This window comes from Durio zibethinus, chromosome 6 (assembly GCF_047325235.1).
Source record: "Durio zibethinus cultivar Kanyao isolate XHJ-2024 chromosome 6, ASM4732523v1, whole genome shotgun sequence".
Classification (NCBI taxonomy): Eukaryota; Viridiplantae; Streptophyta; class Magnoliopsida; order Malvales; family Malvaceae; genus Durio; species Durio zibethinus.
The window spans coordinates 29,580,140-29,606,250 of record NC_143167.1 but is presented as its reverse complement, the minus strand read 5'-3'; the positions used below and the strand labels follow the sequence as shown (position 1 = coordinate 29,606,250).

Here is a 26,111-nt window from a genome sequence, read left to right as displayed (position 1 = left end):
TATGATCACGTTGGCTATCCACTTAAGGTAGTAGACCTCCCTAATAAAGTCAACTCGTAATAATTTATCAATTTTTTCTCAATGTCCTGTTGTATTTTAAGGGCAAAAGTTTTTTTTTGTTGAATTGGTTTTACCTTGGGATTCATGTGTAGTTTATAGACCATCACTTTAGTATTAATTCTAAACATATCGAATGGTGTCCAAACAAACAAATTAGTATTATTTTTTATGAGTTGAATCAATTAGTCTTTATGTTGGAGCTTGGATCTGATCTACATATATTTTTAAAAAATGTTATTTTAGAATAGGATTGTCATGAGGTCTCAAACTGGTTCGAGGCAGTTTACGTTTGAGTCTGATCTTTGATTAATTATCTATTTTTGTTCAATTAGGTAGGGATCATTTCTTGTAAAACTAGATCTCAATGTGATGATTAGTATATTGAAAAATTTATTGAACGTATTAATAAAAGTGAAGTATAATTTTTATTTCATGTTGTGTTTTGGCCAACGTGTTAACTCGGTCCAAGTAACATCAAATTATTCACACCAGTTAAAGAGCTTGGTCATTTTAATGTTGTTTCAAAAAATTAAAAAAATTAAACAAAATTAAACTTTTTTAGAGCTTAAGAACTCATAGTAGCTTAAGAATGTTCTTCTTTCAGGTTAATCTTATGTTCTGTGCTTTTGTTGGTGATTTTTTACTTCTTGTTGGTTCTCTGTGTTGGTTCTCTGTATTGGTTCTTTTTTGGTTATGACCTTAGTATCGACTAAGCTGCCTATCTACTTCTTAGTCTTATCTTTCATTATTATGACATAACATTACCGAGCCATAGACCGATCTCTTTAAACTTTTTCAATCCCTTTAGGTGTTAAGAATTTTACTTTTAAATTGAGAATTGAGCCTATAAGCTGCATAATAGATTGCTTAGGTTGGCTTAATATCATGTTATAGACAGATGAGATATCCATTATCATGAATTCTACGATCGAGGTAATGGTCTTCGGTTCAATCCCTAAAGAGATCGAAAGCTTGATAGTTCTTCTTACGGATACTTGCTCATTCTCAAATCTCATTAATGTGATGGTGATTGACTTCAACTGATCTTCATCAGTCTTCATTTTTTTAAATAGCCATAGTACATGATGTCGGTCGAACTCCCATTATCAAATAGGAATTTTTTGACCATTTAGTTATACATCAAAGCAGTGATCACTATGGCATCATCATGTGGGTATTGGATCCATCTAGATCTTTCAAGTTAAATGAAATCTTCTCATCTCTCTAATCTTTTTCTTTTTTGGCTGAGGTGCCCACTGCCATTATCATACTCGGGTTAAACTTTTATTTCACTGAGGTGAAGCTACCTCTTGTGATCACGTTAATCACCTTAATAATTGACCTACTATTGTTAGCTCGACCCTCTTCTTAATTCGACTTTTTTTTCGGGCATCCCTTTTTCCCTACTCTACTCTTTTTTCTTTACCCTAGATAGGTGTTCTATAGTCTTGTTTGTAATCTATTCTAAGTTGGTCTTGTCTTTTTTATCTTACAAATTTCTTCAACTGACCTCATTTTATCAAAGCTTCGATTTTATTTTTTAGGTCCACATAATATTTGGTATTATGGTCGATATCCCTGTGAAAGCTATATTTTTTTATAAAATCCTTCCTTGTGTTTTGTCTTAATGGCTTAGGCCATCTGAGGTCAAAATTTTTTTCAATTTGTATTAAAATCCTTTCATAGGAGTTATTCAGTGCAGTGTAGTTTTTTTTTCCACTGAAACTTCTAGCCCTATGTCATCTTTGTCTTAGGAGAATATCATAGAACTCTTTACATTTTTTACGACTAAGAAAAGGAGATAAGCCTCTTTCACCTCTGCTAGTTTTTATTATAATTTTAGCATTAATGTATTTTTCTGCTATTAGTAGGACATCAACCAAAGTTTTAGGTGGTTCTAGCACAATGTTAGCTTTAAGTGGTACTTTTTATCGTTGAATCCACTTGTCAATACAGCAACAATAGTCATATATTCCTAGTCTTTAACCTATAAAGCTTTTGCATTAAAATACATGACATAATTTTTTAAAGTTTCATTTCGCCCTTGGTGAATTGACATCAAGCTTAAGGTCATTTTTTTGCTCTTTAACTATTCATAAATTTGGACAAAAAAGATTGGCTAAGCTTTTTAAATGTAACGATTGACTTTAGTTCCAGGCTATTGTACCAGGATCAAGCTACGCCTTTTAACGTAGTGACTAAACCTTTGCACATTAGAGCTTCATCTACCTCTTGCATTTTAATGTTAGTTTTATAAAGTTTTAACTAATCAAAAAGGTTAGAAGTACCATCGTATGTCTCAAAGGTTGGCATTTTAAATCCTTTGAGAGGTATGACTCTTTTTTCAATAAAAATTAAGGTATCCAAGAACTTAAACTCATCCTCAAATGCCATTGCCTTCATTTTTAGCTCTTTTTTCATGGCTTGCATTTAACTTTCCAAATCTCTCTTCAGTTAAAATTTATAGTTTGTTTGTTTAGATTTTTAGGTTGTGACATGTGTGAAATTATGGTTGGGGTGGTGATAAGTTGGGTTTGTGTGTTCTTATTTTCTGAAGGTCGAGAAAGCCTTTATCTTTTCGTAGCTCAATTTTTCGACAATAGCTTCTCGGTTAAGTGTGATTAAGTTTGACACTTTTGAAACTTGTGGTAGGGTTATAGTTTACAATATCTACTTGAGAGCTTGTATTTATTATATTAGGGCTTAAAATTATTTCATGGTCAGTCTCGCCTGTGATTGAGTTAGGCCAACAAAATGCTGGTTAAGATAAGCTTCTTTTCTAATTGGGGAGCTACCTCTCCTTCCTCTTAGGTTCTTTTTCTTGGTAGCATTATTTTATACTCAGCTAATACGAAATTTCCCCTACTTGGAGTGCCAAATATTGGTGCTGAGCTCTAACTTGAAGGTATTCCTATAAATGTAAGAAAAAAAATATGGTCAGAAACAAAGGCAAAAGGTGTTCCCTGTGTTTGCACTCCAACGTATAAGTTAGTAAAGATCAATCAGTAAAAAAGTAAGAATGAGAGAAAAAAAAGTGAATTGAATAAACCTACCTTCATTGTGCCTAAATTTTAATATTTATAGGTAAGCTGTGAGGGACCATAGAAGAACAATTAGGATATGGCTGAGCTAAGATGGCACTAACTATGTCAAGTCGACATAATGACAAAAATACCCTTGATTGTCTATTGAAAGCTTTAAGAGAAAAATATCACTATATCCTTTTGACCATAAAATACCCCTAATAATAAAAAACTAGACAATCATGCTAGTAGAGATTAAGGAGACCTGAAAATGAGGATAACGATGTTGATGGTAATAGCATTGGCGTAAGACTAATACAAAAGGTTGTGTTAAGCAGTAGAAAAAGCGTAGCGCCAAAAAAACAACAGTCTAATAACTAATAATCTTTGTATTTAACAGAAGATTTTAACTTTTCATAATTGAAATTTGAAAGTTTTTGTTTTGTGCTTGTTAGCTCAAAGACTTGAAATAAACTAAGAGGGGGAGTAAATTGGTTGATAATAAAATTTTCAAAAATAAATACTTAATGGGCATAACTTTTGAAAAATAATTTATCTAAGCAAATGAACACAATAAATAATAGTAAACTAATAATCTTAAAAATAAAATATAGAGATAAAGAATTAGACACCAAGATTTATAGAGGTTCGATCCTTCTTTAGGCACTTACATCCTTTCCCTTAGCTTCAATTGCCAAAGAGTTCAATCCACTATGTGTTGAAAGTTACAACCTAGCTTCTCAAAGCTTTATACAATCAATACCATAAACTCTTAAGGGTTATCCTCCCCTTTAAGCTCATAATTTCACAATACAAAGTTTCTGAAGTATTTTGTAAATTTAAAACACCTCTCTAAGTTTAGGTATTTGCTAACTTGAAGTACAAAGCAATGTTGACAAGAGGATTAAGAGAAAAAACCGATACAATAAAGGATTTTTTGTATTTTTCTTTCTTTAAATTGGTATGAATGCTTGACGAAGATGGTTGGTGGAGGCAATAAGTTCTCTTAACTTTTCATACATTTGATTTGTAGTGGGAGCCTTCATTTATATGTAAAAAAGATTAGATAGCCATTGTTTTACAACTAATGCTTCAAACTTGTAAAATATCATACAAGAAAATAGCTTTTAGGGCTTTCTAGGCATCAGGGGATCAATCCCTTCATGTAAGGGATCAATTGGGTCAGTTATAGAAAAGCCCAAATTTGTGTGAGAAAACATATACCCGATTGATCAGGTAGTATACCTAATTGATCCAGTGCTTAGGTGATCGATCCCTTTTGTTGATTTTTTACCCCATTTTGGATTCTGTATAAAAAAATAGATCAGTCTCTTTAAAGGAGGGATCGATGAGGTAAATTCAAACCCTAACCAATCAATCCCTACAGGGAGGGGATCAATTGGTTCTTGATGAATTTTCACAAATTTAGCTACTAGAAGAAAAATGGATCAATTCTTTTTACCAGGGAATTGATCAGGTAAGGGAGGAGATCAATCCCGCCCATTGGGGGATCTATCCCTTCTATCCAAAACATGTCATAAAACCGTTTTGTTTCTAACATTTGTTTGTTTTAGTTCCTAAATGAATTTTAGTAAGATAGAAGGCTGAAAAAAATATTCAATTTGAGATTATGAGAGTTTGATTCAAGTTAGGTAAATTTTTGTTTTATCAATTCAAAACTTTTAATCAATTCAAGACTAACAATGCTAATTGAATTTACAAAAAAAATTTTAATTAAAATATTTAAAAGTTTAAATGCGAATTGTTTTTCAAAATTAATGTAAGTTTTTTTTTTTGTTAAATTGGAAATATGACACTCATTTTAAGATATATGTTAAAAAAAATCACATCTTATACAAAGACAGTATATATAATTAATTAATTAATTAATATTAACCTATAGTATTATTCAAAAGTACAAGAAATCAACCCTAAAGAATATTCGATGTCCTAAAAGTTAAACTAGTGTTGCAATTAAAGAGTTTAAAATTTTGACAGAATGAATGCTTAGCTAAAATTAAATTAATGCATACTAATTAATAGAGTTTAAAAATGTATCTAACTTGAGCCAAAATAGGAATAAATTTAAGTTCAATTGAATTTTAATTTTTTACTTTATATTTAATTGAAAATAGAAATTAAGTTTGATTTTAAATTTCATTGTTTAGATTTGAATTCAAAATTGAGTTCAAATTTAAAATAAATTAAAAAATTTTGTATATATATCGCAAGTAAAATTACAAAAAATAATTATAAATTATTTATATATAATAATATATTATAAAAATATTAAAAATTAAAAAATTAAAATAATCTCACAAATTATTCAAGTCAAATATTAAAATATTTAAATTCAACTTACTTCGTAACTTAAATTGTTCAAGCTAAAACTTAACTCAACAGTGATTGAGTTAAATTTGAATAATTTTGAAATCGAGTTTGAGTAGATTACAAGTGTATAAACTCATTTACATCTCTAATACATCTTAATACGAAAATTTAAAAAAAAAAAAAGATAGAGTTACAATTATAATAAAATATTATATCAATATAATTAATTGAATAATTAATTAACAAAATAAAATATGGCACTCAAACAAATACACAGGAATACTACATTAGTAGTACTAATAGTAAGTGTCTTATAAAAATTAATAATAATAAAATAGTAATAGCAATATAGAGTAAGCTCAGGATCAGGGTTTCACGTCAAGCCCAGGCCCAAAGAGAAGGAAAAGTAAACCAGGGAGCTGGGATGGGAGCCATTCATTTATTTATATAATTAAATTAAGACGCAAAAACGAAAGCCGGCCAAAGAAAGCAGTTTCCAGAGAGAGAGAGTAGAGAGGAGAAGAAGAAGACGAACATAAATACTAATAGTTATCATAATAATAATTCCTGACTCTCCATGAAGCGCAAGGAGTTCCACGATATTATTGATGATGATTTGTCTTTCCCTTCACGCTCCACAAAATCTATGAGACTGGTGCGTTTTTCCCCCTTTTCTAGTTTTAATTTAGTTATTTTTATTTATTTTTCTTTTATATGCCCCAGAAACTCTGGAATTTGTTCCCTTCCACCCCATGGATGAATGATTAATCATTATGAATCTCTTCATTATCGTTTACATTTAATACTAATTGCCTTCCTTTAGTGGATTGGAATTGAATTGAATACCTTGTTTGTGTATCTTTCATTATGTTTTCTATAGTCATTGCCCTCTGTTCTGACACAAACAAATCTCCAAAGTTAATTTTATACTAATAATAATTCCTCTTTGTTTTATGTATTTCTAAAGGATGGTTGTCAATTGCTATCAATCACGGAGGAGGATCCAAGTATTAGGGCTCCTTTGCGACTGGAATATCAACAGAGGCCCCTTCCAACTCCAACCACTAGTAATGCCCCATCTATAGATGCAAATACAATGCCTTCATCCCAAGACAGGGCTATCGTGCTTTATAATCCATCCAGCACCCCTTTCTTCAAATCTCCTACTTCGCCAGACTTCTCCATCATCATCAATTCCGACTTCTTTCCAGGTTTAAAGGGTATATAAACCTCACTCTCCATATTCTTCTTAAATTATCTCCTGCTGTTAACTGACTATGTTGGTAAATTTCTGTTTGCTCTCAGCATTGTAATGTACCATAAAATTCTGCGAATCACTGTTCCAAATGCTGATCATCCAGTTTGGCCCCCCCTCCACCCACGCACACACACTTTTTTTTCCATGAATTGTTGAAGAAGCTAGTCTTTCTTTCTCTTCACCTCAAATCCAAGATTATCCATATTTAGTGGTTGGCTACTGTAGATATTGATATAGAGGCAGGCATCAGTTTTCTAGTTTGTTGCTATTTTCCTCTAACAAAGGAAATATAAATGGTTAGGGCACAACAGGGTAAGAAAAAAATGAAAAATAATACTTAAATTGTAGCATCATAATGGATAACATGTCAAAGTCTTTGGGGAATTACTGTAAGCCTGTAACATATAGGTACTTCATGCTACAATTGCATTGTTTTTAATGAATGCGGGAACCTAGCTTAATAACAAAGTTTTAATTTGCTTCACAAAATAACCTTTTCTGCACCCTTTGTACTAGATTGTTGTTAACGCAGAGTTTGTATTCACTCAAATGCTTTCTTTCAAGAGTTTTTGTTGTTGGTTTTAGCAAAGATAAATTCATTATTCATAAGGTTAGTATAATTCTCTTTACCACATTATCCAAGCTATTAGGTTATATGGCATATAAATATGTTTTGATCTTTGTATTTTATGTCCTTTTTACAACATTGGCTGCTTTATATGTTCAATCTGGCTCCACAAAGGATGTCAATAACTCTAACAGTGTAATTCTGCTGCTTTTTTATGTTCAACCCATTTGTTTCGTTCTTCCTATTGCCAAAGAATGGAAGATTCATGCTTTGTGTTAGTAAGAAGCAGTAACAAGGATTGTTCCAATTTCTTTTCTGAAGGGTTCTTTTTCTTTTTACCTATTCAACGGGAATTTGTTTTCATTTTGATTTGGATCTAAATAAATATTTTAAATTTTAGCCATTGTTATCCAAAGATTAAAAAAGAGTAACACTTTACATTGATGAATCTGGGTCCTTGTATATATGTTAGTAGTAAACTAATCTTTGTGTTGGCAGATTGTTTATTTTGGCCCCAGGATCCGGGTGCAGTGAAATCAATGGGGAATAAAGTAACAGGCAACGGAAGCACTACAGAACCAAATGACTGCTTGGCTGTTGTTCCCTGGGTTGCACCTCAACTTCTATTAACCTCTGGAACGGAGACAGGAACCATTGCCCCATTGCAGCCAATGGAAGCAGAAGATGTGGAGGGTGAAATGATGGATACAGACGACAACAGTGTAAGTACCATAGTAGGGAAAGCTTTTCAGGATGGTGAAATGTTGGAAGGAGCTGAAGCATTTGAGCTCTGGCAGCAACAGCAACAGAAACAGCACTGTTTGATGCCACAGTTCTCTCAGAGCATGTATAACCCAGTTACTTGGTAACAAATTCGTTAAGTTGCCGTAGCGTCTGATTTTGTGGTATAAGTTGAGGTGATGTTAGAATCTAAGCAGATGCACAAAATGGGATTTTTGGTGATCTTGATTTGCCCTTCCAAACGACGTATGCACATATAGGGGTCATGGGCAACGAATACCCTAAACAGGTTTAGATGATACCATAGTCTTTTCTTAAGATGAACTTTTGTAGATTTCATCTAAGGCTGATATTTTTCTGCTAGATAATTGTCTGTATCAGCATTCAGCAATATATTACCTTCTTAGGGTTCTGCTTCAGGGATTATGGATTCTGACTAATTGTATTTGAATTCAACTTGACATTTTGTGGAATCCGGTCGAGATCAAGCGTTTATAACGAATGTTGGTTCTGGTTAGTCCGACTAGCCTAAACAGAATCTTCATCCCCTATCGTTGATCAACCATCTTTTAACTTGAATTCAATATTGACCAAAATTTTAAAACAAAAGAATCGCTGAATTGCTCTGATTAACCGATAGATTACGTTGAAATAAGCTTCTCCCAATCAAGTTTCCCATACGAACAACCACGAAGGCTAAGTCGAGTGGTAGGAAAAACTCGAAGAAAGAGAAGGAATGTGCTTAGGCTTACTAGACCAGCTTCAAGGAATAATCTCAGCAAGTCTGAAGAGCAAAAGCCATGTTTAATATGCGAGCAGTTCAACACCCCCATTGCCATGGTGATCACAAGGAGGCTGCCTGAATTACTACTCGCAGTGGCATACCCAATCTTGACTCTTTAAAAAAAAAAAAAAGATTCAATAAAAAGAAGTGTGCCAGCCTTATCAAAGAAATCCGCTAGATGGATATTTATCATAGCTGAATTTGGTGACAAGGTTGAAGGCTTTGATATGGGGAGCCGCATTCATCTCCTTGGCACGATTTTGGTTTTAGCCAAAGAGCCAAACTTCAGCCCCGTTTTTCATAATAAAAAAAAAAAGGAAAAGAAGATTTAAAGAAAGAAAGAAAAGAAGCAGTTGGGGTCTTTCCTCGACTGGGTATTAATAGAGAGTTGAAGGCCGCTAAGTGCAAACCCTAACTCTGCGCAACGAGGTGAATAGGGATGGATGATCATATTCATATATAGATTAGCCGCCACGCCAGAAGGCAAAACCCTTCCTTTCTCCTAAGCCTAGAAAAAAAAAAACACGTACTGACGACTTTGCCCTTTTCCTTCCATTCATTGACTGTTTGGACTCTACCGGGATGGAACGGGATTTTCCAATTTGGATCCAGTCAAGTTAAGCCCGTTTAATCTGGGCCTTTCGCTCATTTTAATTTTTTTTCATTACTTTTTTGTTTATTTTGCAGGTATACTAATTACTACAATGATAATCAAATTTGTGTTATGGATGGTGTCTATTCAAATCCAAATCCATATGAGTCTTTTTTTTTTTTTTATCAAGTACTATAATTTTTTTAAAATGGTTTCAAATTAGGCTGTTTCTTACTAATGTACATAAGCACTTATAATTAAAGTTAAATAAATTTTATTATAAAAATAAAATTTTAACTCTATTTGATAGATGCTTTTTTTTTTCGTTAATTTCTATTCATTTGTTTTTTTCTTTTACTTTTTGTTTATATTCATTTTCTACAAAAAAAGGTGAAAAAGTTAAAACATCTCCATAATGAATTTTAATAAAATCAAATCAAGTTAAAAGAGAAACGAGCTTTTCTTCCACTTAAAACCTAATTTAAACATAATTTAAACAGAATATCACTACTTTAATTTCATATAGCTTTATAAATCACTAGTTTTTAAGCAAGCGATTATAATTTTCGTTATGTATATTAGTTTTAAACAATATATAAATAAAATATTAAAAGGTCTATATTAGCATAATAAATATATGATTGTATTTAACATATCTACTTTTTTTATAACATTAGAAAGTCAAGTTTTGATTTCTATAAAATATTTAAGAATATTATGTAATTTCAAAAAAATTAAGATAAAGAAAATTATTATTATTTTTTAATTCAAAAAATTAATAGTCAAATATTACTTTTTTAAAAATTAAAAGTTTTATATTAGTGCTATGCATGGGGCAAGTGTATTTATAATAATTTTTGTAATATAATATTATTTCAAATTTTAATATAATTACATTTTAGAGGACAATTTAAATTTTATTTTCATGATTACAAATATATTGATAATAATTGATAAAAATAAAAGTCACCCTAAATAATTTTTTATCATCATTTTTATTTAAAATTTAATAGATAACATTGATTTGAGTATTAAAAGTAAAGCTATAAAAGTACAAAATAAAAAAGTGTGATATAGATTTTTTTTCTCAATCAAAAAGATAATTTCATCCATAAAACTAAAGGAATATAGAACTTAAAAATCTCATCAAAGAAGACTTCAATGCATAAACAAAAAAACAATTATAATAACACATAATAATACACATAATCTAATTTCTCCAAGAAAAAAATAATGCTCACAATCTAACCCCTTAGATTCTACTACCAACAAACATAAAATAATTATATTTTTTTCACTCTCTTATTTGTTAAAAAATCAGCAATATAATTTGCTTCTCTAAAGAATGGGTAAAATCAATAATTTTATTTTTTGCTTATAACAATTAAAAATTCTCTCCTCCTTCTAAGATTATAAATCTGCATTAAATATCTAAGATATATTTACTACTTTAAATCAAATGTCATATATATTCACTTAGTTTGGAGGGGACATATAAATAATTAATTAGATAAAATTACATATTTTAAAAAATTAATATGAAATTAAAATTTAATATTAATCATAGGACATTTTTTTTGTAACATTAATATATTAAATTTAGAACTTAATTGTACGTATGTTTTCTTTGAATACATTAAGGATTTGTATTAATATATATATATGTATCTTATATTTTAAAGTAGTGGAACTTACATAAAAACCAAATCATTGGTATTTTTATTTCAATATTGTATGTGTGTTTTTGTTATAAATTAGTGGCATTTTCACATGACATATTGAAATGTCTATCTATCTAAAAAAAGGAATTAAATTAAGAATGTTTACCTAAAATAGAAAATATAAAAAAAAATATAGAAGATTGGGTATAAAAGTTTCAATTGTAGTTTGAGTATTTCCAAAATTTTAAGACTTGTTAAATGAAATAATTGACAAATTTCATAAAATTGAAGAATTTATTCCACTTTTATAAGATTAATAAAAATTACAAATTAACACCCCTTACGTCTAAAAATGGAACTCTTCGGGATGCTAAAGTAAAGAGTTAGCCTTTTTCCCTCTACTTCAATTGATTTGAAGAAGAGTTGGCTTTTTACTGTAAGCTATCAACATATCTAAGAATAACCGTTATCAGCATCGCTTTATTCATTAAAATTTTAAAAATAAAACAAAATCGTTAAGCCTCTGCTAACTAAAACTTTGCAAAATAAAATAATTCTCTAATAACATCACATTCAATATATATATATATATATATATATATATATATATATATAATTAAAGATTTATCTTTAAATTATAAATTATAAAAGAAAAAATTATACTAAAATATGTAGTTGATAAAATTATTATTTTAAAAATAAAAACTAACCATTGCATTAAAAAAAAGAAGGCGTAAAACTTCAATAAACTTACAAAAGAATAGCAAGTAAGATTCTAAAATAAATTTTTTATAAGATGATAGAGATAAAATTTGTAGTAAAATAAAGTTGAAAAATAGTTAAATTCGATTTACTTAATATTATTTTTGAAAAAATATTTATATTTATATTGCTTTCAAGAGACATTATCGTAAATATATTACAAAGTTACTATTATTAATCATATAATGTAATATGAAATAAAAGACATGGAATCAATGCATTTTTTCTTTAAAATTATAAATTATGAATTCTTTCTTAATTTATATTTAAAAAAAATAAAATTTTTTATAATTTAATGATATCACTATTGTCAATCCGCTAAATGGCTAATTTCTCTTTTTTGTATTTACTACATTAAATTTCATTTATTTTTTCATGAATAATTAGAAGATATGGAAATATATTCATGAGTAATTTTTTTTATTTAGTTTCTATTTTTATTTGTATTATTGATCAAATTAATTGTAACTTATTCAAATAAGTTAAAATATTAGATATTTGAAAGGTAATAAATGTAATTAATTGAGTTTAACTAGTTATTTTTTAAGTAATAAAAATGTTACTATAAAAATATTTTAAATAAATAAAATACATTTATTAAAAAACATATGATTTTTTAAACACATCGACATATAAAAATGTAAGTATCCACAATGAATTATTTTTTTTTATTAAAGGTTTTGATTTATATATATTTATATAAGATAAATATATTTAATTTAGTCAAAATAAATCCTTTAAATAAATAACATTTATAAGAAATCAAATTAAAAACAATAAACATGAAAATTTTTTAAAATTATTTACATATTAATAATATAAACTATCTATATTGAATAATTTTTATTTTTGTCAAAAATTTTAATTTATATATATTTATATAAAATATCATATGTTCAATACGATGACAAAATCAAGGGGACAATATTGCCAAAAGAGAAAGAAAACAAAATTGGATAAGGGCTGTTAAGTTGGCTTGCGTGGCAGTGACAAATTTTTAGGTTTTTTTTTTTTAATTTTTTATTTTAAACTCGGTGGTTGTTGAGAAAACAAAGGAAGAGAATGGACGGAGGCCGGAAGTGTTGGCGTACTCAACTGAAACTGAAAGTGTTTTGACTTATTATTGATAATAATAAAAAAAAAAGGGAAATTTTTGATTTTTTTAAAAATTTTGTTCCTCAAAAAGATTTACTTTGTCAAATCCTAAAAAATTGGAAAAAAAAAGTAAAAGTGTCGGGAGTCTTAAATCGTCATCTAGTACTTGCGTACGCGTCTCTATCCACGATTTTAGCTGACCGACATTGTTTTATTATTTGATTTGTGATATTAATGTTAAATTGAAACAGAATTCCAAGCAAAGTCTCGAGAATTCATCAAAATTTAGATATGAGGATTGAAGACAACGGAGGAGAGTGTGCATCCATCAAGCACCTCGTCTTTGCCTACTATGTCACTGGTCATGGCTTCGGCCATGCCACTCGTGTTGTCGAGGTTTTTCTTTTTCTTTTATTTTTGTTTGCCCTTGTCCTTGTTCTCAATTCCTTAAATTCGGCAAGACGTTGATCTAGGCAGATCATAACCGCTGTCAATTGATTGTTGTAGGTTGTTCGAAATCTGATTGCGGCGGGGCATGATGTGCACGTCGTCACCGGTGCACCTGACTTCGTTTTCACTTCTGAAATTCAATCCCCTCGCCTCTTCCTTCGCAGGGTTTTCCCCTTCCTCAATAACCTCTCTTTATTTCCCCCTCGTATTATATTCCATATAATTAAATATAATACGGATGAATATGTTAGGGATAGATAACTCCTTCAATAATTGTCTTCCTGTGCGAGCTCTCTTATACTAAACTAAATTTCTCTCCGTGATATGATCAGCTAGTTTTAGACTGTGGAGCAGTTCAGGCAGATGCATTGACCGTGGATCGTCTTGCCTCCCTGCAGAAGGTATTTCAATTTTTTTTTAGTTATTCTATTTTTTATACAACATATTGTCGTAGTCCCAATGTAACCATATTATAGCTTGAGTTCGGTTCTATATCATATTTTGAGTTATATTTACTTGCTATTATTACCTTCCCCCCTTTGTTTGTACTTTTTAAAGTTGGATTTTCTAATATTTTCTAGTTCTCTTTTTTTAATTTTTATATTTTAGTACTCTGAAACAGCTGTGCAACCTCGGGATTCTATTTTGGCAACAGAAGTAGTGTGGCTCAACTCCATCAAAGCTGACTTAGTGGTTCGTACTTTGATGTTCCTTCCTTTAAGTGTTTGAATCAAATTGGGACTTTGAACCTTTTATATAGCCATTATAATTAACAAAATGGAAAAGAGACTTAAAATTGAGTATCTTGATGAGTAATATTTAATATGGCTTCCAAATTAAAACCAACTTTGTTTGATGAATGAGAACAGGTTTCAGATGTTGTTCCAGTTGCATGCCGGGCAGCAGCTGAAGCTGGAATTCGCTCAGTCTGTGTTACCAACTTCAGGTAACTTATTACCTTGACATTCTTTTCAACGAAGAAGTGCACCTTTATATGAATTTAATCTGTATCTGAGGTCAGAAGCAAAAAAAAAATTGTTTGCAAACATTTGTTAATCTATATCCATCTGTGATTGCAGCTGGGACTTCATTTATGCTGAGTATGTGATGGCTGCTGGATATCACCATCGTTCAATAGTTTGGCAGGTGATAAATGTCTTCCTTTTGTTTGACTCCAAGACTTTCTGCTTTCTTCCTTTTTCTGTCATAAGGAGGTATTTTTTGTTGGTAATTAGGCGTTTTCCACTGAATTTGTTTTAGTTCTGCGTAAATATACGCATATAAGTGATTACCATCTTGTGAATGTTGTTAGTAGAGAAATAAAAATCACATATTAAAACATGTCATTCATGTTGTTTGCATCCAATATTTGTGTACACTTGATTGCTTTTAGTTCGGTAATACCTTTAAAACATTTGAGGCTCACTGATTGTTTGAGGTGGTTATTTTCACACAAAAGCATCCAAGTGTTACATTTCTGTGACAATTATTTCAATGTTTGTAATTGTACTAATCTCTTTAAACTTTGATGCAGATAGCAGAGGATTATTCTCATTGTGAGTTTCTAATCCGTCTCCCAGGATACTGTCCAAGTATGTATACAGACATCATTTCTTATGCTTTCATTCTTGATTATAAATTGTTTGAAGTCTAATCATTGGTCTCTGAATGTCCTATGTTTCCACAGTGCCTGCTTTCCGTGATGTTATTGATGTTCCTCTAGTTGTAAGGAGGTTGCACAAATCTCGCAAGGAGGTTGGAACAAGGCAGTAACTCTACCTTTTAGATGATTTAATTTACATCTTGATCTAAGTTTTCAATGCATTGCTCTTTCCCCCTTTCTGTTGGCTCTAGGTGAGAAAGGAACTTGGAATTGGCGAGGATGTGAAGCTAGTTATTCTCAACTTTGGTGGACAGGTAAGTTAAGTTATCTATTCAAGATTTGTCCTCTTCATAAGGATTTTTTTTTTGTTTGATTATATTTGTGGACCATTTGGTTATAATTTCTATGGATAGGAACTTTTTGTGGTATAAAATTTTGGCTTTCACCTTCTCTCTTGAGAGTTGGACTACATACCTTTTATCCTTATGGTATTTCTTCATCATTTTTTTCTTGTGACTTTGCTGGTGAGAGCCTATATTGGATGTGCCCATAAACATGCAGTATCATTGTTTTTGAATAATCATTTCTAAAAAAGTTTGCTAAAGTAGTTAGTGGCTATTCAGATATTGATCAATTGTGCAAATTGTTTAACAGCTGAACACATGAAGCACTTGTATTTGCCGGTTGAGCATAATATGTGCAAATAGTTTAACAGCTGTAAATATGCTGCTCTTGCTGTTTGCTGGGTGATTATACTAACTTGATAGTTTAGCTATTAACTCAACCATCAATTAACCTAAAATGCATTTATTATGTTATACTAACTTGATAGTTTAGCTATTAACCAAACCATCAATTAACAGAGAATATGTTTATTATGTTAAAAATAGAGTAACCAGTGAAATGTGTTGGAGAATCTATTTTATGTCATTGTGAATGACTTTTGATGTGTCAACAGACAACTGTTTGAGTGAAGTTCTATATTTTTGCATCATTTATATGTGGCAAGATATGTAGCAGATAAAATATCTAAATTTTAGTTGGATTTGTGCTGTTGTGCCAATCTTTTAGATAATTCTGCAGTTCTACTAGGATTTTAAGATATTTATTCATTTTGAAGTGCACTTATTCTCTCGGTTGCTTACATACAGCCTGCAGGGTGGAAATTGAAGGAAGAGTACTTACCTTCTGGTTGGCTGTGCCTGGTATCTTTTATAGCCCATTCATTGTCCCTTCAGGTTGCTCTTACATAATCATAGTGTGTGGCATTATGTGGTAATCTTGAATTTTGTTTTTTGATCCAGGTTTGTGGTGCTTCTGATACCCAGGATCTTCCACCTAATTTTGTTAAGCTTCCAAAAGATGCATATACGCCTGACCTTATAGCAGCCTCTGACTGTATGCTTGGTTAGTTTGAAATTTTTCTTGAGGCAAAACTGTATTAGATGAGTGAGAAGTAATATTCAATAGGATCTCCATTGTTTCAGGAAAAATTGGATATGGTACTGTTAGTGAAGCCTTGGCGTATAAGTTACCCTTTGTTTTTGTACGAAGAGATTACTTCAATGAGGAACCCTTCTTAAGAAATATGCTTGAGGTGCCTTTCTTTTCATCTACTTTCTTCGTTTCAATCTCCTCTCCTTTTTCATGTCTTTTTTTTAGAAGAATCAGATCCTTATTTTTTATTAAGAACTTTGAATATTTAAAACAAATAATCAAGTATTTGGTTAAGATATCACTTTCTTTTATACAGTTTTATCAAAGTGGTGTTGAGATGATTAGGAGGGATTTACTTACTGGTCATTGGAAACCCTATCTTGAACGTGCAATCAGTTTGAAACCATGCTATGAGGGAGGCATCAATGGTGGCGAGGTATCTTTTATCATTTCTTTAGTTTATTAATTTTCTAAACATTTTGCATATCTGAATTGTTTGAGTTATGCAATTATAAACAGGAGCAGTGCATATAAATATATTTTTTAGCTTATCTAAATTATTGATAGTAAAATCTACTACTCACGTAGACATGATCAGGTGATGATACGAAATTTGAGCATAGGAAATAAGCTTAACTTGAAGTAGGCAGTGAACTTTAACAATTATGGGCGACCAGTCTTTTTTTTTTTTTTTTGATAAATACGGGTGAGCATTCTATTAGGCCTTTGAATGGGGAAAATAATTGAAGCTAATAAATACAGTAAAAAAGTTGTATTGATGAAAACTAATAAATACATGCAGTTGGGAGATGAAAACTAAAAATATGAACATTAAATTCTAGATATTTATTTTCACTGCCTAGTAGAATCAATTAAAAGGCTTGCATTCAATTTTTGCTGACTCAGTGAATAAGGACTTGTGTGCTGCTTGGAATATTAACACCAATATATTGACTCCTATGTAAATAGTGAATGTTATTGTATACTAGTTTGTGGTGGAGTGTGAGGGTTGTAGTTGTATCGTAGCAGACTCCTATTTTCTTTGGATAAATAAAGCACAACTTATAAAAAAAAAAGATATTTATTTCCTCTACCTGCAAAGAATCACAAAAAAATTTCATACGACAAATATTTAACTTAATTACAGATATATTGACTTTTTGGAAATAGAAATCTTTTTTATTTATTTTTCTGTGTTTTAATTGTGTTGGTTGTTAAAAGGTGGGTTTGAGGTATTTCTAGGTGTCATTTACTTGTAGTGCCCATATAATCATTTATCTTCATGTACTTTAATCTTTTATTGATACCATGCTGATTTCATGTTAAAATTTTAGGTGGCAGCTCACATCTTGCAGGAGACAGCTATTGGCAAGAATTACGCTTCAGATAAGGTACATCATAACTGCTGCTCTTAGTTGTGTTACTTGAACTCTGAATCTTGTTGTAGCCCAAAACAGAACATCCTACCTAATCTTTGAGATGTATTAGTTCAATTTCTAATCATGGATGGAACAAAGTTCTGCTTTTTATAAGTTTGTAACAACAGTTTGTGTAGGGATATTGTAGAATATATTGGGGTTATCAGGAGGCGTATTGGCTTGATGCACTGGCAGGATGATTTTGATATGTTGTTTATATTTTGGAGGAATAGTCAGATACAGGAACTTTATTATCTGCAAGTTGAATAGTTTTCCTTTCTCCTTTTGTTTTAAAGGAGAGATCTATTTCATGATCATGCATGCATGTCAAAATGGATATTGTTTTATGGTGATTTTAGTGGTACCTTATGCTTACAATGCTAAGAAAATAAGCAGAAATCAAATCATCTTGGCTATGAAGGCAGTTCTTATGGCCTGAGATTGCCCTTAATGGAGTCAAATTTACATACTCTGGAACAGCAGAGTGATATTATGGCAGAATGCGGATAGAGACCTGCACTCATAGATAAGCTATTACAGGTTTTAAAAGTTTCTGCTTAGAATAGCCGTCTAGACTGGTAGTTTAAACTTTATTTAAGCAACTTTTTTTCCTTAAATTGCTATCTGATTCATTTATTCCCTTATATAGTTGAGTGGTGCTAGAAGGTTGCGTGATGCCATAATTCTTGGGTATCAACTGCAAAGGGTCCCTGGCAGAGATGTCAGTATTCCTGAATGGTATACAAATGCTGAAAATGAACTTGGTTTAAGTGCTGGAACGCTAACTTCTCAGATGAGTGAGAGCAACTCAATTACAGATTTGTGAGTTTTATCTATCCTAATCAATGATTATGATGGATTTCAATTATGTCATTTTTTTGACACATTTCCATTTCTTTTCTAGATGCATTGAAGACTTTGAAATTCTTCATGGAGATCTTCAAGGTCTTTCTGATACAATGAGTTTCCTAAATTGCTTGGTAGAACTTAACAATGTTTCTGATTCTGAAAAGAATAATGAGAAGCGTCAGATGCGTGAACGTAAGGCTGCTGCTGGGCTTTTTAATTGGGAGGTTATGCTCATTCCAACTTAAATTTGTTCTTTTTACAATTTTAAAAAATTTTCCTACCCTGCATATCCTTAACTTGATTGCATTATTAGCAGCTGTCTCAAATGATGATTTACATGATATGGTACTCCTATGAAAATTTTTGGGCTAGGAACATGTGAAAATTTAATCTATACTTGTAGAGTCATACTATCATTCAGTCACATTTTTAACCTATGTAGTAAATTTTTCATGCAATTGAGCAAAAATAATTCTATTTTCATGCAATACATTGGTTCTGGATGGACTTAAATAGTTTCTTGTTTGAATCCTTTTAGTGTGAAAGGCTGCTGATAGATAGGCTAAGTAACTGTTGTTCTATCCTGATCTTTTAAAACTGGATCTGCTTCAGGCAACAGTCTTGTTTATAAGTTCTTGATTACTGTGATGTTTTTCTACAGGAGGATATCTTTGTGACAAGGGCACCTGGAAGGTTGGATGTTATGGGAGGCATTGCAGATTACTCAGGCAGCCTAGTATTGCAGGTTATATTTTTCTTTCTATAGAATTTCACTCGGTTTCTTTCCTTTTTCCCCCTTTTCCTTCTCTTTAAGTTAAATTGCATAATGCATTAAAAATTCAAGTACTTGCGTCAATATTTATTAATGTATCTAAATGGAATTAACTCTAATTTTTCCCCCCTTAATCATTTCTATTCTGACAGATGCCTATAAAGGAAGCCTGCCATGTAGCTGTGCAAAGGAATCATCCAAGTAAACACCGGCTCTGGAAACATGCACTTGCACGGCAGAATGCAAAAGGACAAGGACCAATGCCTGTTTTGCAAATTGTATATACCATTAGTTAAATGAACTTGTTTCTCACGAACATAGATTGCATCATTTTATTGTTTTCTAAGGGAATGAGGATGGCATGTTAAATAAAACATCCCCCCAATCCTCCTTCAAAATTGATAGGAAATTTATGTGCTGGAATTCTTCACATTAGTCTTAAATCCTAATCAAACAAAGTTTTTATTGGAAAAGAAAAATAATATACATGTACTTTTAGATAGAAATGATCTACTTGTTGCATTTTGTGAAATACATTCTAAGCTCCAATTGTTCTAACAGGTATCATATGGCTCAGAGTTGAGCAATCGTGGCCCAACTTTTGACATGGATTTGTCTGACTTTATGGAAGGAGATCAACCAATTTCATATGAAAAGGCAAAGAAATACTTTGCCCAAGATCCGTCCCAAAAGTGGGTACTTTTCCTTCCTTGATTTTTCCACCTTTGTTACTTTATACGCTAATTATGTGTTTCACATATCAGGTGGGCAGCATATGTTGCTGGGACAATTTTGGTTTTGATGAAAGAATTAGGTTTACGCTTTGAAGATAGTATCAGCATGCTGGTAGGAGGCTGTTTTCTTTGTTGTTTAGCTGTTTTTATTAATTTGATTGATGTTTGACAGGGCCTCTTGCATATAGCATTTAATTTCATAACCTTATTGTTTACTTGAAATGCCTAAATTGTACTACTAGTTTGATAGAAAAGAAATTCATGAAGTATGAGTGGGCTTTCTGCTTGTATAATGGGATGGGAAATGAGCTAAACTTTATGTATGCTTTTGAATTGACTATCAATGGGGCCTGCTTATATATTGTGTTTAATCATATAACTTCACCGTTTACATGTGATACTTTGCTACTAAAGTTTAAGGGTGAATTGGCTCTGTTTTTGTATGAAATTAATATTACAAGTTACTTAACCAACGTCTCTCTGTTATATTATCACATATGCTGCTGCTACTATCTAGATAATTACTTTCAGCTACATACAGGTTTCTTCTGCAGTCCCAGAAGGCAAAGGTGTATCTTCTTCCGCCTCTGTGGAAGTTGCTAGCATGTCAGCTATAGCAGCTGCTCATGGTATTCCTAAATTTTTCATTTTCCATATGCAACTACAACGATGTTTATTACATTTCCCTGTTTTTTTTTTTCTACATATGACAAAAATGGCTGTAATTTTAGTTGAAAAATAGTATTTTCTGATGGATGTACTTTGTATTTGAGATACATGAGGACTATAACTACATAGAAATAAATGGATGAAGTCTTTATTAATGCCACCATTTGCTGGAAGACATAATTTGAGAAGCATATAAATCTTTGAACGGAGGTTGACTACTATAGGATAGTAGATTTTGGAGTACATATGCTTCTTAATATCAACTCCTGTTGAATCATTCTTGTTGTGGATTTCATGCACTGTTTTCAATTTTTTTTTCCAAATGCAATGTTTTCAGTTAAACTAGTGAAATATTTTGAACATTTGATACTTTCCTGTTGAACTTCTAAGTTTCTCAAAGCATTATCATATAAAAGTTAGCTTTCCGAGGGTTACAGGCAGATAAAGTATCTTTATTCTGGAGTGAGAACTTATTTAGACCATCTTATACATTGCAGGATTGAGCATCAGTCCAAGAGACCTTTCCCTTCTGTGCCAAAAGGTATGTTAGACAGTGCAATCTTCCGATTAATATTTTCTTCCTACATTCCAGCAGACATGTTTCAAGCATATATGTTGCTTTGCTCAATCTTTTTAGTTGTTTATTAGGTGGAGAATCACATTGTAGGAGCCCCATGTGGTGTTATGGACCAAATGACTTCAGCATGTGGTGAAGCAAATAAATTACTTGCAATGGTTTGCCAGGTAAGCATCATTATTGCTGCAGAGTAAATCTATGCAGAAGTTGATTTGCTGGTTAATTAACATTCAAAATCAATGATTGTCTTATGCAGCCTGCTGAGATAATTGGACTTGTAGCAATTCCCAGTCATATCCGATTTTGGGGAATTGATTCTGGAATACGGCACAGGTACTGGGTCAATTAATGCGGTCTATTATTATTATTATTATTATTATTATTATTATTATGTGTTTTTGGTTAGCCTATAGTAGCAATGGACATTGTTTACAGTTCATGCTTGTTGGATAATTATGTTAAGTTGATTACTTGCATCATTCAGTGTTTGGATCGTAGAATTAGAAAATTTGACTATACTATCACAAATATAATTTAAAATCAGTTACCCTTCATATTTCACTCTAAAACATGCATAAAATTATTTACCTTCTAGTTATCCATGATCTTTGAAACATTGCTTGCTATAATGCATTTAATAGTTATCATTACCTTCAGTTGCTCTGGACTGACCTTTTCCTTCCAATAGAAATTCTCATGTCTTTTTGTTGGACTTTTTTTAATGTGGCAGTGTTGGAGGTGCAGACTATGGATCTGTGAGAATAGGAGCCTTTATGGGTCGGAAGATGATAAAAGCTATAGCATCTACTAGATTGTCTCAATCACTGTCAACTGCTAATGGGGTATCTCCTGATGAATTGGACAATGATGGATTAGAATTACTTGAAATTGAAGCTTCATTAGATTATTTATGCAACTTGTCACCTCACAGGTAATAAGTCTTTTATCAGGCTCTCTCTTTTGATCTTTTCTAGATGCTATTAATTAATTAAAGAGTGAAGAACCACTTTTTGTTGATTACTATTACTGTTGTTATTACTTATGAAAGTCTGTGTTTCTTTTCTGGTTATAATCTTAAATAAAAATTTAGGTAGTGTTTGGTTTTAGAAAATAGAGTCATTTTTTATTTTCATTTTCTTGAAAAATGAAAAATATGAGTGAAACATGTTTAGTAATTGAAAATGAAAACAATTTTTTAGAAAATAAAAATAAAAATGGGTTGAAATATAAAAACAGAAAAAAGATGTTTTCAATTGTGAAAACAAGGGATATTCATTACTTTTTCCTTATTTTTTGCAAGCTATCATATTTAATACTTTGTAATGTTGTTAATTAATTAATATATATTATATTTATAATTAGATGCCATTAATAATAATATCATTGAATATTTTATTTATTTTCTTATTTTTTGCATTTCTAGAAAACAATTTTTATTTTCATTTACCAACTAAATTTTTAGAAAACAAAAAACAGAAAATAAAAATTATTTTTTAAAAAATGAAAATAAAAAATAAAAACAAAAAACATTTTATTAAAACAGTCAGAGCCTTACTTTTTTGTTTGTTCTTGTGCTACAGATATGAAGCTCTTTATGCCAAACTACTTCCTAAATCAATGCTTGGTGAGACATTTTTGGAGAAATATACTGATCATGGTGATACAGTTACTGTAATTGATAAGAAACGAACATATGGAGTGATAGCTGCTACTAAGCATCCTGTATATGAAAATTTCAGGGTCAAGGTTCGTTATTTGATCTGACAGCTTATTGGATTACGAACAAATTGAATTTGCATCCCAGCAATCAAAGATTTGCTTTCAATTTGAATTTTGACTTATGTGTTATTATCCAATAGAAAATTTTGCTCACATAACTAAACTTTTCCTCTGCAAGATAAAATTTTCTATTCACTCTGATCAGATTTATTTTTCTGCTAACCTGTAAACTGATACGATCTTCACTATGAAAATTTGGAAATATTGGTCTTATACTCACTCTAACTGATATTATTATAATTTGCCTTGTTATTATATTTACATCATTAAGATGAAAAGGTTATTGTTGATAGAAATAAGCAGCGTAAGAAGATTCAAAGCTACGACCTAACATGATTCCCTTTATTGGCCTATCATACAGGTGACTCTAGAGTTAAGAGATATAAGACTTAGTTTGTTGTTGTTGTTATAATATATTTACTTCATTACGGCCCTGTTTAGATTTTCCTTGTAGGTTTTCATCAAACCTTTTTATTTCCTCCATAATTTACATATTTTTCTTTTTAAAAATCAATCCTAGAGTGCATTTAGGGTGCTGAGCCATTGATCTAGTTCTTGATTATCATCAATTAACAATTCACTTCCAATAAACAAACTGGCGGATGATTTACATACTTCAGTTCTGATAGCTGCTTATTCTTTGGTCATAGCAACTTCACTGTATTTTGTTGATTTTCTCACTTAAATAAAGACAAGTGAACAATATTTTGTGCAGAATCATGTCTTTTTTTTTTTTTTTTCAAATTACCAGACACATGCAGACATATGTTTTTCCTTGGTAATTATTTGTTTACTTTCACTTGTAACTTTTTAACTAATTATTCTGGTAACTTTTCTGTAGGCCTTTAAGGCACTGCTGACATCTGAGAGCTCAGATGAGCAACTTACGGCACTTGGAGAGTTGTTGTATCAGGTATATGCTAAAGGTTTTTTAATAGATGTGTCTGTGTGTGTTATTTTAAATAATTGATAGGTGGGTCAGATTATTTTTTACTACTGATTTTGGCATGCCTGCAGTTTAAGGAAACAGGGTAAGGGAAAACTATTTGTTTAATGGATACAAAAGGTCTTAATTTCAATTGAATTCATAGCAGTTATCAACAGACTAGTGCTTCAACTCTACAAGTAACTAATATCAAGATTGCAAATTGATTAAAATTCAGCTCTCTTAAGGAAACAAGAAGAAAAGAGCTGAACCATAGATAAGTTATATGATATCAAGAGATATTAGTCCTATCCTAGTGTGGAGCTATGTCATCTTTGATGAACACATATTGGTGAGATTTTTTTGTGATATTGCTGGCACTGTAAACCAAATGAAATAATGGAATAATGATTTTTCTGACTAGGTCTGGACTCTCTCTCTCTCTCTCTCTCTATATATATATATATATATATATATACACACACACACACACACACACGTATATCATCTATCATCTATCTACATGTAAAAGTGTAAACTTTAAAACTATTAATAGTGATCAACCTATGTACCCTTATAAATTTTATATATAAAGTTGAAGTGAAGTATATTGTAATAGTTGTTCAAAACTACTTTTGCAGTGCCACTACAGCTATAGTGCTTGTGGACTCGGCTCTGATGGGACAGAGAGACTGGTACAGTTGGTGCAGGAAATGCAGCATGATAAAGTCTCTAGAGGTGAAGATGGAACTTTATATGGAGCCAAAATTACTGGTGGCGGTTCTGGTGGAACGGTTTGTGTAATTGGAAGGAACTCGCTCCGAAGCAGCCAACACATTCTTGAGGTAAGTTGTCTTTAAAAGAAGAATAACCGTCTCTTACTTTTTGGCACATATAAGGACCACAACATTTAGAACATCAATTCTTCCTATTGGTACATGGAGATTTATTTCAAAAATAATTTTAAAATGTCCGGGTAATAATATTCACCATTTCTAGGATAGATCACCCATATTCATATGTTCTCTGATTGTCTGGAGTATGGCATTTTTTTTTATGCAGCAAGAATAGTATGGGAAGTTAACACATGTATACGCATCATTTGCATATATGGTATATTTTTAATAATCTATGCAATTGATTTTGATTTGCAAATATATACGTTCAGATTCAGCAAAGGTACAAAAGTGCAACGGGTTATTTGCCATTTATTTTTGAAGGCTCATCCCCGGGTGCAGGGAAGTTTGGATATTTAAGAATTCGACGTCGCATCACTCCGAAATCCTAATTTGCTGCCGCTGCTTCCCCTCATTTGAATAAATTCATTAATTCGATATTTAAGGTTAAGTTTAAAGTAATTGTTTGATGTATCTTTCTTTTTTGAATTTAAAAAATAAATAAATAAATAAAGCAACAATCTCTGGATATTTAAGGGTAGATTTATGGCATTTCCCATCAACTAATGAACTTATTCCCCTTCTACTTTTTCCATTTGCGTAATTGTTTCTCTTTTACGTTTTGCTTATATTAACATATTTAGTTAAATAGACACATGATATGTGTATAAACTTGCTTATCATTGTAAAAAATGTCAATCCAAACACACCCTTAACTCCAAACAAACAAAAAAAGGGACAGTTGCAATTTGAACTACCTGGCCCCAAATCAGTGAATTGATGTCAGATGAAATTATATACATTGTCGTTTCATTATAGGGCCGGTTTAGCCAAATTCTTAAGGATGATGTAAAGTCTGCCATAGAATAAATATAGAAATACTAGGTCCTCTACGATGAGGGGCGGTTTCAGCCTAATTTTCTTACCGTGAGGTAAAGCTCACCTCAGAATAGAATAAAACAGAAATGTAATGAAGCGGACCTTGAGAATTGACATGCCCAGCAAAGCGTCTGGCAGCCAAGTCCACTATATTTAATATAAAAATATTGTACTGCAAGTGCAATAATTCTGTGATAATGATATCTACACAAGAAAAAAACCTGACCTTCTCCGCCTGCCATTCTCTT

At 31.2% G+C, this 26,111-nt stretch overlaps 2 protein-coding genes and 1 non-coding gene across 4 annotated transcripts; 2 read left to right on the top strand and 1 right to left on the bottom strand.

Moving 5' to 3' along the window:
- The first annotated feature begins 5,872 nt into the window (after positions 1-5,872).
- On the top strand, positions 5,873-8,454 carry LOC111286258 (uncharacterized). The gene is made up of 3 exons (XM_022876142.2): positions 5,873-6,069; positions 6,382-6,634; positions 7,739-8,454. Exons 1-3 carry the CDS (start codon positions 5,992-5,994, stop codon positions 8,107-8,109), a joined length of 702 nt encoding a protein of 233 aa, XP_022731877.2. The 5' UTR covers positions 5,873-5,991; the 3' UTR covers positions 8,110-8,454.
- A 262-nt stretch (positions 8,455-8,716) lies between these two features.
- LOC149518549 (small nucleolar RNA snoR77) lies at positions 8,717-8,842 on the bottom strand. The gene has a single exon (XR_016343416.1). It is a non-coding gene; the product is annotated as a small nucleolar RNA snoR77 (small nucleolar RNA).
- A 4,277-nt stretch (positions 8,843-13,119) lies between these two features.
- Positions 13,120-25,579, top strand: LOC111285951 (L-arabinokinase-like). Of its 2 annotated transcripts, none has more exons than XM_089762640.1 (29): positions 13,120-13,271; positions 13,383-13,490; positions 13,658-13,726; positions 13,948-14,018; positions 14,195-14,271; positions 14,405-14,471; positions 14,860-14,917; positions 15,013-15,080; positions 15,180-15,242; positions 16,080-16,133; positions 16,233-16,335; positions 16,416-16,525; positions 16,682-16,801; positions 17,700-17,756; positions 18,433-18,605; positions 18,688-18,856; positions 19,294-19,377; positions 19,557-19,682; positions 19,966-20,096; positions 20,169-20,250; positions 20,680-20,767; positions 21,305-21,348; positions 21,456-21,551; positions 21,641-21,717; positions 22,115-22,315; positions 22,965-23,130; positions 24,005-24,076; positions 24,730-24,933; positions 25,257-25,579. In XM_089762640.1, exons 6-29 carry the CDS (start codon positions 14,433-14,435, stop codon positions 25,374-25,376), a joined length of 2,505 nt encoding a protein of 834 aa, XP_089618766.1. In that variant the 5' UTR covers positions 13,120-13,271; positions 13,383-13,490; positions 13,658-13,726; positions 13,948-14,018; positions 14,195-14,271; positions 14,405-14,432; the 3' UTR covers positions 25,377-25,579. The 2 variants fall into 2 exon arrangements, with proteins under 2 accessions (XP_089618766.1, XP_022731409.2); XM_022875674.2 differs by having other exon boundaries at positions 13,935-14,018.
- Positions 25,580-26,111: the final 532 nt, after the last annotated feature.